Below are 12414 nucleotides of genomic sequence, written 5' to 3'. Positions count from 1 at the left end.
GACAACTCATTGATTTGAGGTTAAAGGGATTCTGTCACCTTTTACCCTATATAGTTGCGGACATACATGGCTAGATCGCCGCTAGCATGTCCACAATATACTTGTCCCATAGCTCTGTGTGCTTTTAGTGTGTAAAAAATGATTATATATCTATTAATCTCTAGCGGTGCGCGAGCTTGTGCATGCGCAGTGCTGGCATTAGCCTCAGGGAAGGAACTGTGCATGCACGAGCTCGCGCACCACGAGATTACAGCGATCTTCCTTTGTGAGCAAGGAGGAGATTCCTGGATGCAGGCGGTGCTGGGCTACCTCACAGGGGGGGCATGGCTGGGCTCCAGAACGGTTAGTGCAGCCCCTTGGGCTCCTTACCAGGCTGATTTACATATATATTTCATTTTTCTCGCCCAGTTTCCTTGGGGGACACAGGAGGCCTTGGGTATAGCTCATCTCCATAGGAGGCGTGACACTAAGTGAAGACTGTTAAGCCCCTCCTCCACAGCTATACCCTCAGCCTGGAGAGAGAGGCTGCCAGTTTTTTGCTTAGTGTCCAAGGAGGCAAGACACTCTCTGCTCTGCAGGGCTGGTTTCTCCTTGTTTCAATTTTAGATTTTTACTTTTTTCTTTTTGTTCCAGATCATCAGGGATAACAGAGTCGCACTAGACCTCTCTGTTCTCCCGGGGTTGAGCTGCGCCAGTGCCGGTCACCCGCACGGCTGCCTCCCCCACAGAAGGCAAGGTGGATCAGGGCAGCCCAGCTCCCCTACATCCCGCCAGCGCAAGGGTCGCCCGCACGCCAAGTCCCTCTTCCAGCGTCCTGCCACTACGGTGCCAGTAGCTGAAGGGGCGACCCTGCTGGAATGGACCGAGGGTGAAGACGGCTGTGGTAAGAGAGAGGCTTCTCCAGCCCTACGTCCCACACCCCCCCACCCTGGTCTCCTGCGTGCCTGACCCCCATACTGGGCCTCTAGTCCCCTGCTGGATCTATGCTGGCCCCTGGGGTGCCGCAGAGCGGCAATCTCCTTCTGCTCCCTGCCTGGCCCCCATAGACATGCAGCCAGTGGCTGTCCCCACAGCCAGCTACAGAAGCGGCGACATAGTTTATTTCTCTGGGTCCCCCCCCCCCCCCATCTCCTACCGGAGTGTTGCTCAAAGCCTGAGGCTCCTGACGGCTGTAGAGTAAGGCCTCACCTCCGGCCGATATTGGTATCCCGGTGCGGCCGGGCGCCGCAAAAATCTTAGCCCAGGCTTCGCGGCTAGGCAAGCCGCCATTCGAGCCCCTGACTCTTCCGGCCGGCGGGGTGGGCTCCCGCGGCCGGCAAGCCGCCATTCGAGCCCCTGACTCTTCCGGCCGGCGGGGTGGGCTCCCGCGGCCGGCTTTGGGCTTGACTTCTATGCAGCAGGCCCCGGCCGACCGTTGGTGCCGGTCGGTGGGGCTCCGCAAATTTTGGCCCAGGCTTCGCGGCCTGCTGGGCCGCAATTCCGACCGGCCCGCGGGGTGGGCACCCGCGGCCGGTTTTGATGCGTCACTCCCCTCAGGTCCCGGCGGTACATACCGGGCGCCGCAAATTTAGACCCCGGCTTCACGGCCTACTAGGCCGCAAAATTCCGGCCTCTGGTGGAGGGGGCGGGAACTTCTCCAGGCGCGAATTCTTCCCGCCGGGAGGTTCCTCCGCCCCCAGGGGATCGCAGTGCCGCCCTCCAGGCCGGATCCATGTTAACCCTTTGGGTACAGGCCGGCTCCCAATGGGCCTGTATGGCTGGCCCCACTTTTCCTGACTATCTGTGCCCCTATAGGTGGCCCCCCTTTAGCCTCAGAGAAGCTGTGTTTTTAATGAAAAAAAAAAAAAAAAAAAAAAAAGAAATAATAATAACAGATTTCTATTAAACTGCGCAGGACGCTGCAGCCTCATCAGTAGTGCTGCATGTCTGCATGCCCTCTTTCCACAGGTGGCATAGTGTTGCGCTCCCAACCTGCGTCGGTGCTAGGGCATTTCCCCTTTTAGGTGGTTTTCCTGCCCTCTTCCAGGATACGGCGCTGGCCAAGTGCATGCGGCCCTTCCGTTGGCAGCATTCATCATCTCTCCAGTTATGGTGCCTGCCATGTGCATCCCCCCCCCCTCCTAGGCGGGATACTGCACTCTCCCTGGCTGCCGGCTGGCCATGTGCATGACCCCCTTTTAGGCGGAATACTGCACCTTCACCGGATACGGTGCTGGCCATGTGCATGACCCCCTTCCATAGGCGGAATGCTGCACTCTCTATGGATTTGCTGCCGGCCATGTGCGTGACCCCCTTCTCTAGGCGGAACGCTGCACTCTCACTGGATTCACTGCCGGCCATGTGCGTGACCCCCTTCCATGGGCGGAACGCAGCGTTCTCACTGGATTCGCTGTCGGCCATGTGCGTGACCCCCTTCTCTAGGCGGAACGCTGCACTCTCACTGGTTTCACTGCCGGCCATGTGCGTGACCCCCTTCCATGGGCGGAACGCAGCGCTCTCACTGGATTCGCTCTCGGCCATGTGCGTGACCCCCTTCTTAGGCGGAACGCTACACTCTCACTGGATCTGTTGCCGATCATGTGCATGACCCCCCTTTTTAGGCGGAATACTGCACTCTCACCGGATACGGTACTGGCTATGTGCACGACCCCCTTCCATAGGCGGAACGCTGCACTCTCTCTGATGTGCTATGATGTACTTATGTACTATGTTGCTATGCTGCACTCTCACTGGTTTCGCTGCCGGCCATAGGCATGACTCAGGCAGCATACATACATCCCTCCGTCTGTGGTTGTTTTCTCGCAAGTACGTTGCTGGCCATGTGCATGTACCCCATACATGGCGGGGTGCTTGCACTCTCGCTGGATCCGCTGTCGGCCATATGCATGACCCCTCTTCCGTGGGCGGTGTACGCACTCTCGCTGGATTCGCTGCCTGCCATGGGCATGCCTTCCTTCCTTCCTCAGGTGACATACACACATTCTCACTGACTGTGTTTGTCTCTCACCAGTACGATGCTGGCCATGTGTATGACTCCCATACATGGCGGGGTGCTCGCACTCTCCCTGGATGAGATGCTGGCCATGTGCATTACCCCCCTTTTTTTCTGGGCGGCATGCTACACTCTCACCGGATACCTTGCTGGCCATGAGCATTGCCCTCTAACATGGGTGGAACGCTTGCACTCCCATTGGATACGGTGCTGGCCTTGTGCGTGGCCACCCCTCATTCCATGGGCAGAATTTGGCACGCTCATGAGATTCACAGCTGTCCTTGATGGCTGTGCTGGACTTGTACATATCCCCCTTCATTGGCAGAGTAGTTGCACTCTCGCTGAGTTCAGTGTTGGGTGTATTATTGCACACTCACTGAATGCTAGGATAACCCTGTGCATGTTCCCCTTTCACTAGGTGGACCTCCTGCGTTCCTGCTGGATTATAGGGTATGTCCTGCTTCTCTGAAGTAGGTACGGCTTTAAGCATCACTCCCCTTTGGGACCGGCCTTTGCACTCTTGCCGACTGCAGTTTGCCTGATACAATTCCCCCCTTTCGGGGCGGACTGCTTGCGTTCCATCGCATGCTATACTAGGCTTGTGCATAACTCCCTTTCAGGTTGCACTTTGCAATTCCGTACATGCTGTGGCACTCTGTGGCGAGCCCCCTTTTTCGCTGAATTAACCTTTTTGCAGTGAGCGGACGTTCTTGTGCGTTGTTTGGGCCGTGTATGCCTTCTCCTCCTGTAGGTGGGTTGGCCTTCTCACTGCTTACGGGCTGCTCGTACGTATGCCTCATCTACTTCCTGCGGCATACTTTTGTTTTCTTGGAAAACGATGCTTGCCGCAAACCTTGCACTCGTCTCTAAGGAGTTCATTCTGTCCACCTGACCCGGACGGGCTCTACTTGCTCTCTGCTGCACGGAGCTGTGTGGTACTCATTCATTTAGTTGGCCCTTCATCCCAGGGAGTGTTCATGGGTCCTAGATGCGTGACCATTCGTCCTTCCGCGGTATTGCTTCCCTGCGCTAGTGGTCACATGGTCGAGAGTGCGGTTGTCTGGAGCGCCCCTCGGATTCTTCGTTGGCTCTGGCAGGACTGCGGTTCCCTTGCCTGCTGCAATTTCCTCCTCTTCGGATGTAGTGTGGTATGAGTCCTTCCTCTTGGCGCCTCTACGCTTCAGTCTGATCTGCTACCAGGTGCGGGCCGCTTTCTCGGGAAGGTCACCCAAATTCTCTTGGGTGCTCGATTACCCAGGTCCGGAGGACCTCCGCCTTGGGTTCTTCAGGGTATTCGCCTTTTGCGAGGCGGTGAACCGGGCATCTCACAGTGTAGCAGGGTTCTGCTTTTGAGCTGTCCTATGGCTTCCCTGTTGCCACTCCTCCGTTCGGTTGGAGGGTGTTACGCCGGCCTCTGTCTCGACTACCTTATCTCGCCGGCTCTGTTTGGCTCCCGCTCGGTACAGATCACTCCGATGTGGCTTCTGTCCCGCCAGACTTCAGAGGTTGTTCCTTCACTGTCCTCCCCTCTGGGGAGAGCACGGTTGTTCATGTGGATGGTTCCGGTGTTCCTTTTGGCCTCGTACTGTCTCCCTTGTTCACACTGACTGTATTAGCTGTGCCTATTTACCGAGTCTACCGCGTTCTGTCTTCCCGCTGAGTGCAGATTGCGTGGTCCATTCTAAGACAATGGTCCTGCTGTAGACTTACCTTCTCGGTAACTTGGGGAGGACTACCTTTCGGTCCAGATTGTCCTTTGATCTCCTACACCGGGACTGTAGAACATGGCTACATCAGCATGAACTTTAGCCTGTCTTGTCCTGGCATCTGGCGGATGCTGGGCGGACCCTTTGGTTCCTTTCCGTCTGTCCTTCTGCTCCCCCACTTGGGTGGATACGGGACAACGTTGCTCGGGGGCCGACGGGACCAGTTTTGTCGACTTCTGCCCGTGTTACTGGTCTGCGCCTGATCACATTTGGTTTTTAGCCCGCTTGCCAGGCGACTCCAGCGGGTTCGCTACTGTCCGCTCCTGGCTGTATTTCGGCCAGGATCTGTCGTAAGACTTATGATTTTTTTATCTGGGGTTCTGTGGGAAGCTGTGCATTCCCCACTCTGACTTTTTCTCTCCCCATGGTTCTGTCTTTTTTCCAGTCCGGCCTGGACCTGGGACTGGGATTCCTTTACTTGAGGTATCAAGTGCCAGCGCTGTTCTTCCTCTTCCAGCGTTCCCCGGCCCTCTGGGCCTGTCAAGACCTTCTTACTCGAAATGGCTCTTTGGTTCCTCTGTACTGTCCTTCGGTACCGCCCTGGGAACTACATACTGAGTTCTCGGCGCTCCAATCTTGTCCTTTGGAGCCGTTACAGAAGTTCTCTCTACCCCGCCTGTCCTGTACGGTTGTGTTTCCGTATCAGTCGTGTCTCTGACGGGTGCCTGAATGGCCCCTTTTTGTTCTGAGCCTTCTGTCTTTTCCCAGGACAGGGCTGTTCTACATCCCGTTCCTTCCTTCTGAAGGTGGTGTTTGCCTTTCGCTTCAACACTTCACCGATTTGGACGTTGTTTGGGCCTTGCAGTTTTTACTTGGAGATCTCCGACTCTTGTCGACGTTCGGTCTCTTGGGTTTCCTGGAGGTCCGCGCTTAGAGTTGACGGACTCCAGGGTGGTTTTCCTCCGCTTTATCAGATTGCGGTAACCTGAGGTTACCGCACCGTGGGCAGGATTCTGCCTTTGCTGTCACCGTTCATTTCACCAGAGCGGTCGGTGCCTCCTGGGCCGGAGGCATTGGGCTTCGGCCATGCATTTGAGCAAGGCGGCCATTGGTCTTCCTTGCACGCTTTACAGAGTTCTACAGTGTGCATACTCTGGCTTCGGCGTATGCTGCCTTGGTCCGCCTGGGTCTGCAGGCGGCGGTTCCTTGATGCCTTCGGGTGCTTCGCCTTGGAGCTGTGGTCCCTCCCCTTTTGGACTGCTTTTGAACGTCCCAAGGTCTTCTGTGTCCCCCAAGGAAACTGGGCGAGAAAACGAGATTTTTGTATAACTTACCAGTAAAATCTCTTTCTCGCCCTTTCCTTGGGGGACACAGCACCCACCCATTCGTTGTTTTTCTCTACACGGTTTCCGAGTTTGTGTTACCCGTTGGGTAGTTGGCTTGTTGGTTCCTTGTTGGACTTTGCCTTTTCTCACTGCTTGGACACGCAACTGGCAGTCTCTCTCTCCAGGCTGAGGGTATAGCTGTGGAGGAGGGGCTTAACAGTCTTCACTTAGTGTCACGCCTCCTATGGAGATGAGCTATACCCAAGGTCTTCTGTGTCCCCCAAGGAAAGGGCGAGAAAGAGATTTTACTGGTAAGTTATACAAAAATCTCGTTTTTACACTCCATAAAACCACTCGACAGGTATATTGCGGACATGCTAGCGGCGATCTAGCCGTGCATGTCCGCATCTCTATAGGGTAAAAAAAAGGGTGACAGAATCCCTTTAACCTTGTAATACTTAGTTTCCCCTGTGGTGGCGCTGCATGGAAACTCTACACATTACCAGATTACTTCTGATTGCTGTGGGTCCCAGGTGGGGGTGGGGGGGTCTGGGATCAGATTATTTTCAAGGGATCCCTCTAACAAGTAAAGGTGGTTCAAAGCAGAGAGCCGCCTTTTTCTTTCAACATCTGACAGTGATGTGTTCTAGTAGAAGATAAAGGTTTGAGAAGATTTAGTTTTTAACTTCTGCTTTAGCTTTTTGCTGCACAATAATTTTCTTTGACAGCCTTGGTGAATGTTTGACAGTGTACTTTGATCTCTTAAAGGGGTCTTCCCACCATACATATTGCTGGCATATTGATTAGATCTACCATTAATGTATGGTCCTTCTTGACATTATGCCAGAAATTCCAAAACTGCTTCATGACAGCAAATGGTGGTATTTTGCAAGCCTGGTATGTGGCTCATCAGACTAAGTCCACAGACAAGAAGGCCATAGTTTCTGGATCGAACCAGCTAGGCTTTTTAAAGCTCTTGTACAGCCCCTTTTTGAAAGGAATTTCTAATATATTGACATTTGTTTTTCATTTACTGTATTTTTGCACCATAAGATGCACCTAGGATTTGGAGGAAAAAAGACCCCCCCCCCCCTCCAATCTTCATTAGATCCCACAAATCAGACTCCTATTCCTCAATAGACCTCAGATCAGATTCCAATCAGACATAAAATAATTAGTTTGTCCTGTTCTAGATGGCGCCACACTGCAGATCCAGCGGCTTTTCCTGCACTCACTGCTCCCAGGTCTTCTTTAGGCGACACGCTGCACTATGACCTGATGTCGCACAGCTTCAGGTCCTGGCGCTGTATGCAGTCACAGTGCAGCGTGGTGCCCGGAGAAGACCAAGGAGCGGTGAGTACAGCCAGTACTAGGAGCACTGTATTCACCACTCCCTTGTCTTACTATGTTCTAGTGCGTGCTTCCATAATGGAAGCCCTCACTTTTTTTTAGGGAATGGAAGCCCTCACTAGTTTTCGCTCCATAAGGCTACATTCACACATCAGCAAGTGTTTTGCGGATCCGCAAAACATGAAACTCACATGGCCGGCACTCATAGAAAATTCATGTCCATAATTGCGGACAAGAATAGGACATGTTCTATTTTCGTAGAACATAGTGTGCTGTCCGCATCTTCTCCGGCCCCATTGAAAATGAATGAGTCTGCACCTGTTCCGCAAAATTGCGGAATGGATCCAGACCCATTCATGCGGAGGTGTGAATGTACCCTTAGACGCACTGCCATTCCCACCCACAAACGCACACACTTTGGGGGGCGGGTGGGGTGAGTCTTATAGAGTGAAAAATACGAACCTTTTCGCAAAGTAGAAACCTTTAATTTTATATCTGGTATGCTGATATTAACTATAATGGGGACCGGCAAGGATCTGGCCGCAACCTGGCAAATAAGCAGACAATCGCCCAGGTGAAAACTACTGCGTGCCTGCTAGAATACTGTGGGATTGGGCAGGCTGATGCTTGCCGGATGTACGATGTAGCAGGGTTAACACACAAACTCTTAAATCACATTTCTTAACTCATCGCGTTATCTTGAAACAAAAGCCATTGAAGGTGTTTACTTAACACCTTTAGTTTAGATAACGCGTCTCATAAAGCATGTGCGTTAACTCTGCTACATCTGTACAAGCGCTAGTGTAAAACTAGCCTAACCAGCAGGCTGGAGTGTAGCCGTCTACTAATGGTGGTTTCTGTCTTCTCTTTACAGCCTGACATGTACCCAGGTAACTGCTGGGCCTTTAAAGGAGCTCAGGGCTACCTGGTGGTGCGGCTTTCAATGGAGATATTTCCAACGGCTTTCTCATTGGAGCACATTCCAAAGTCCCTCTCCCCAACTGGTAACATCACAAGTGCTCCTAAGGATTTTGCTGTCTATGTAAGTAAAGGAGTGATCTATGTTTAGCATCTCACGATTGCACTTTCTAGCTGACGCGTTTCTCTGCTTAATAGGGCTTGGAAGACGAGTACCAAGAAGATGGTGTCTTATTGGTCCAGTCTAAGTACAATGAAGAGGGAGAGCCTCTGCAAATATTCCATGTCACGGTAATTGCGCAGGGCAAAGGCATTTTTAGGATATCCAGTGACTTACCGGGCTCTCCATAGGGACTGCTTGGCGGAGGCTTCCACCCAGCAGTGAGCCCGGTGATGTCACCGGCAGAAATGGGCGGGAACACTGCTAGGCGGAAGCCTTCGCCCAGCAGTGTGCTATTGTAAATCCTGTGCGATTCAGCGCAGCGCAAGGGAGAGCATCGAAGCATGAAATTCTCCGATGCTCATATCAGAGGGGTGAAGATGGGGATATGTCGGGTTCTGCTCTGAACCCGGACAACCCCTTTAAGGGGAGTGTTACAGTTTCTGAAATATGCCCGTTTTCGCTTTTCATGTATAATGTTCCTTTTTTTTTTTTTTTAATCCTGTAGGAAGAGAACAGGAAGTCTTTCCAGATTGTGGAGCTCCGAATCCTCTCCAATTGGGGGCATTCCAACTATACTTGTCTGTATCGCTTCCGAGCACATGGAACTCCCGTGAAAAAACCTGAATAAAAGCTATTCACAAAATGAACACTATTTTTTTTTTTATGTTGTAAATACTGAAAACCTGGAACACTGGAATATTTCCGACACAAGGGTGGGAGCGTTGTTCCATAGAGGATCCACAAGGCCTACAAGGAATATAAAGCCCCGCCATCCAAGTCCATTCGATATGTACTTGCCAGAATGCTCTTATTTTTTTCCTTTTTTTTTTTTTTCTCCATGAAATGCTGCATGCCAAACCACTCAGGATTGAAAGGCCAGTTAGCAGGAAACCCACTGGAATGGTGGCCAACGAGAAGACCACGCTGCTTAGCAGAGCGATCAGGGTTCTGGTAGAGCTCTCTTTCCAGATAACTAATCTGGATGAACCCAAAACATCTGGACAACCCTAGTAAGCAAGCAATAAGCTAAGACACTATTCAGATGCAGTGCGGAGGTAACCAAAGCTTTTTTTCGACGACCACTCTGCCATTTAATTAAAGTTTGATCGATGATCAAATGGGGGAAGCACCTTATCGATATCGTCCTAAAGTAGAAAAAACAACAACCAGTAAACATATCATTGGGTTGTCCTCTTTTACCGAGTTGATGAAAGCTGCGTTCAGTGACCAGTTTTTGGAAAGCTGGGTGATGCCAGATGTGGCGGTAGGTTGTTTTGCAGAATGAGTGACCACCTCTTTTGATGGCCTGTAATAGTGGTCCTGGTGGTCTCCCCTAAAAGCTCTACATGGGCCGGCTGCAGACCGCTGTAATACGGCAGCATTTTGATGTCGCCTGACCCCTTGCGTCTTCACTAAAGGCTATTAGATCACAATAGGATTGAATAGGGCAGGGATGCTCAACATGCGGCCCTCCAGCTGTTATAAAACTACAACTCCCATCATGCACTGCTTTTGTTTTATAACAGCTGGAGGGCCGCAGGTTGAGAATCCCTGGTATAGGGGTTGTTACAAGGCTTTTACACACAAAATTGACATTTAAATGCAGCTGTACTGCAGCCTCCTGACGCTAGCCTTTTTTTTTTTTTTTTTTCCCCCTTTGAGGATTTGCTTGAGGTAGACCTATCTTGATGCTTATTTTGCCAAAAATAGTATTTGGACATTGCTGGGATAGATACAAAGCTCTCTGGACAAGCATCTCACCCCCAACAACATGCACAATTTCTAGTCCTGCTGCATCGGCGTCTCCTTCTTTCAGTACCCTTTTATTTGTATATTTTAAATCATTTTGAAAAGCTAGCCAAAAATGTCCTATTTTTATGTATTTCTAAAGACCTTTTCTATAAGATCCTCCGCTTTTGAGGTACGCCACAGATCTTCACTGTGCTTTCGGCGCCGAGGTTCATTCTTCTCGATCAAGAACTGGAGGACTCCGCTGACCGGCTCTTTAAATAGTTTATATGTACAATGCACAACAGTCCAGTGATGCAAGCGACTGCCTATTCATGAGATGTACAGAAATAGCATTATTAAATAGGCCCTATACTGCTAGGGGGGGAGGGGTGTAAAGGGATCGTGTGTGTGTATATATTTTTTTGTTTTTCCGATAGAAAATAACTAAAAAAAAATTAAAAAAACTAATTTATTTTTAAAGATTCCGCATAGGACTGTGCAATGTATTTTTGTAAAGACTTTTTGAGCGGTTTTGTTTTTCAGTACGTGTTTTGCTTTGCTCCTATATTGATAAGATATTGAAATGTTTTAAATAAAGAGTTTACTTTTTGAATGCATGTAATATTTGGAGAGGTAAATAAACAGTCTACTACTTTTCTGTAATCCGCGGCCTGTTATTTAGTATCAAACTTGCTTGGCGGACCACAGATCACTATTAAAATGGAGGTAAAAATAATAATGAGACATACAGTACATGACAATGTCTTTCTAACAAAGCTAGAACCAGCCCTGTACCTCACATGGATCCGGAGATCTCCCCATTCATTGCTGCAATTGGTCTGCTAGATTTACAGTTGCAAGAAAAAGTATGTGAACCCTTTGGAATGATATGGATTTCTTCACAAATTGGTCATAAAATGTGATCTGATCTTCATCTAAGTCACAACAATAGACAATCACAGTCTGCTTAAACTAATAACACACAAAGAATTAAATGTTACCATGTTTTTATTGAACACACCATGTAAACATTCACAGTGCAGGTGGAAAAAGTATGTGAACCCCTCGACTAATGACATCTCCAAGAGCTAATTGGAGTGAGGTGTCAGCCAACTGGAGTCCAATCAATGAGATGAGACTAGAGGTGTTGGTTACAGCTGCCCTGCCCTATAAAAAACACACACCAGTTCTGGGTTTGCTTTTCACAAGAAGCATTGCCTGATGTGAATGATGCCTCGCACAAAAGAGCTCTCAGAAGACCTACGATTAAGAATTGTTGACTTGCATAAAGCTGTAAAGGGTTATAAAAGTATCTCCAAAAGCCTTGCTGTTCATCAGTCCACGGTAAGACAAATTGTCTATAAATGGAGAAAGTTCAGCACTGCTGCTACTCTCCCTAGGAGTGGCCATCCTGTAAAGATGACTGCAAGAGCACAGCACAGACTGCTCAATGAGGTGAAGAAGAATCCTAGAGTGTCAGCTAAAGACTTACAAAAGTCTCTGGCATATGCTAACATCCTTGTTAGCGAATCTACGATACGTAAAACACTAAACAAGAATAGATTTCATGGGAGGATACCACAGAGGAAGCCACTGCTGTCCAAAAAAAACATTGCTGCACGTTTACAGTTTGCACAAGAGCACCTGGATGTTCCACAGCAGTACTGGCAAAATATTCTGTGGACAGATGAAACCAAAGTTGAGTTTTTTGGAAGAAACACACAACACTATGTGTGGAGAAAAAGAGGCACAGCACACCAACATCAAAACCTCATCCCAACTGTGAAGTATGGTGGTGGGGGCATCATGGTTTGGGGCTGCTTTGCTGCGTCAGGGCCTGGACGGATTGCTATCATCGAAGGAAAAATGAATTCCCAAGTTTATCAAGACATTTTGCAGGAGAACTTAAGGCCATCTGTTCACCAGCTGAAGCTCAACAGAAGATGGGTGTTGTAACAGGACAACGACCCAAAGCATAGAAGTAAATCAACAACAGAATGGCTTAAACAGAAGAAAATACGCCTCCTGGAGTGGCCCAGTCAGAGTCCTGACCTCAACCCGATTGAGATGCTGTGGCATGACCTCAAGAAAGCGATTCACACCAGACATCCCAAGAATATTGCTGAACTGAAACAGTTCTGTAGAGAGGAATGGTCGAGAATAACTCCTGACCGTTGTGCACGTCTGATCTGCAACTACAGGAAACGTTTGGTTGAAGCTATTGCTGCC

At 49.9% G+C, this 12414-nt stretch overlaps 1 protein-coding gene across 4 annotated transcripts in view; it reads left to right on the top strand.

The window, feature by feature from the left end:
• Positions 1-10840, top strand: part of SUN1 (Sad1 and UNC84 domain containing 1) — a 62623-nt gene extending 51783 nt beyond the window's left edge. For all 4 annotated transcript variants that reach the window (XM_040441905.1, XM_040441904.1, XM_040441903.1 and 1 more), the window contains 3 exons: positions 8248-8415; positions 8490-8582; positions 8960-10840. In XM_040441905.1, coding sequence (XP_040297839.1) covers positions 8248-8415; positions 8490-8582; positions 8960-9082 — 384 coding nt within the window. In that variant the 3' untranslated portion in view covers positions 9083-10840. The remainder of the gene's footprint in view (positions 1-8247; positions 8416-8489; positions 8583-8959) is intronic.
• Positions 10841-12414: the final 1574 nt, after the last annotated feature.

This window comes from Bufo bufo, chromosome 7, assembly GCF_905171765.1.
Source record: "Bufo bufo chromosome 7, aBufBuf1.1, whole genome shotgun sequence".
NCBI lineage: Eukaryota > Metazoa > Chordata > Amphibia > Anura > Bufonidae > Bufo > Bufo bufo.
This window is presented reverse-complemented; position numbering and strand designations above follow the sequence as displayed.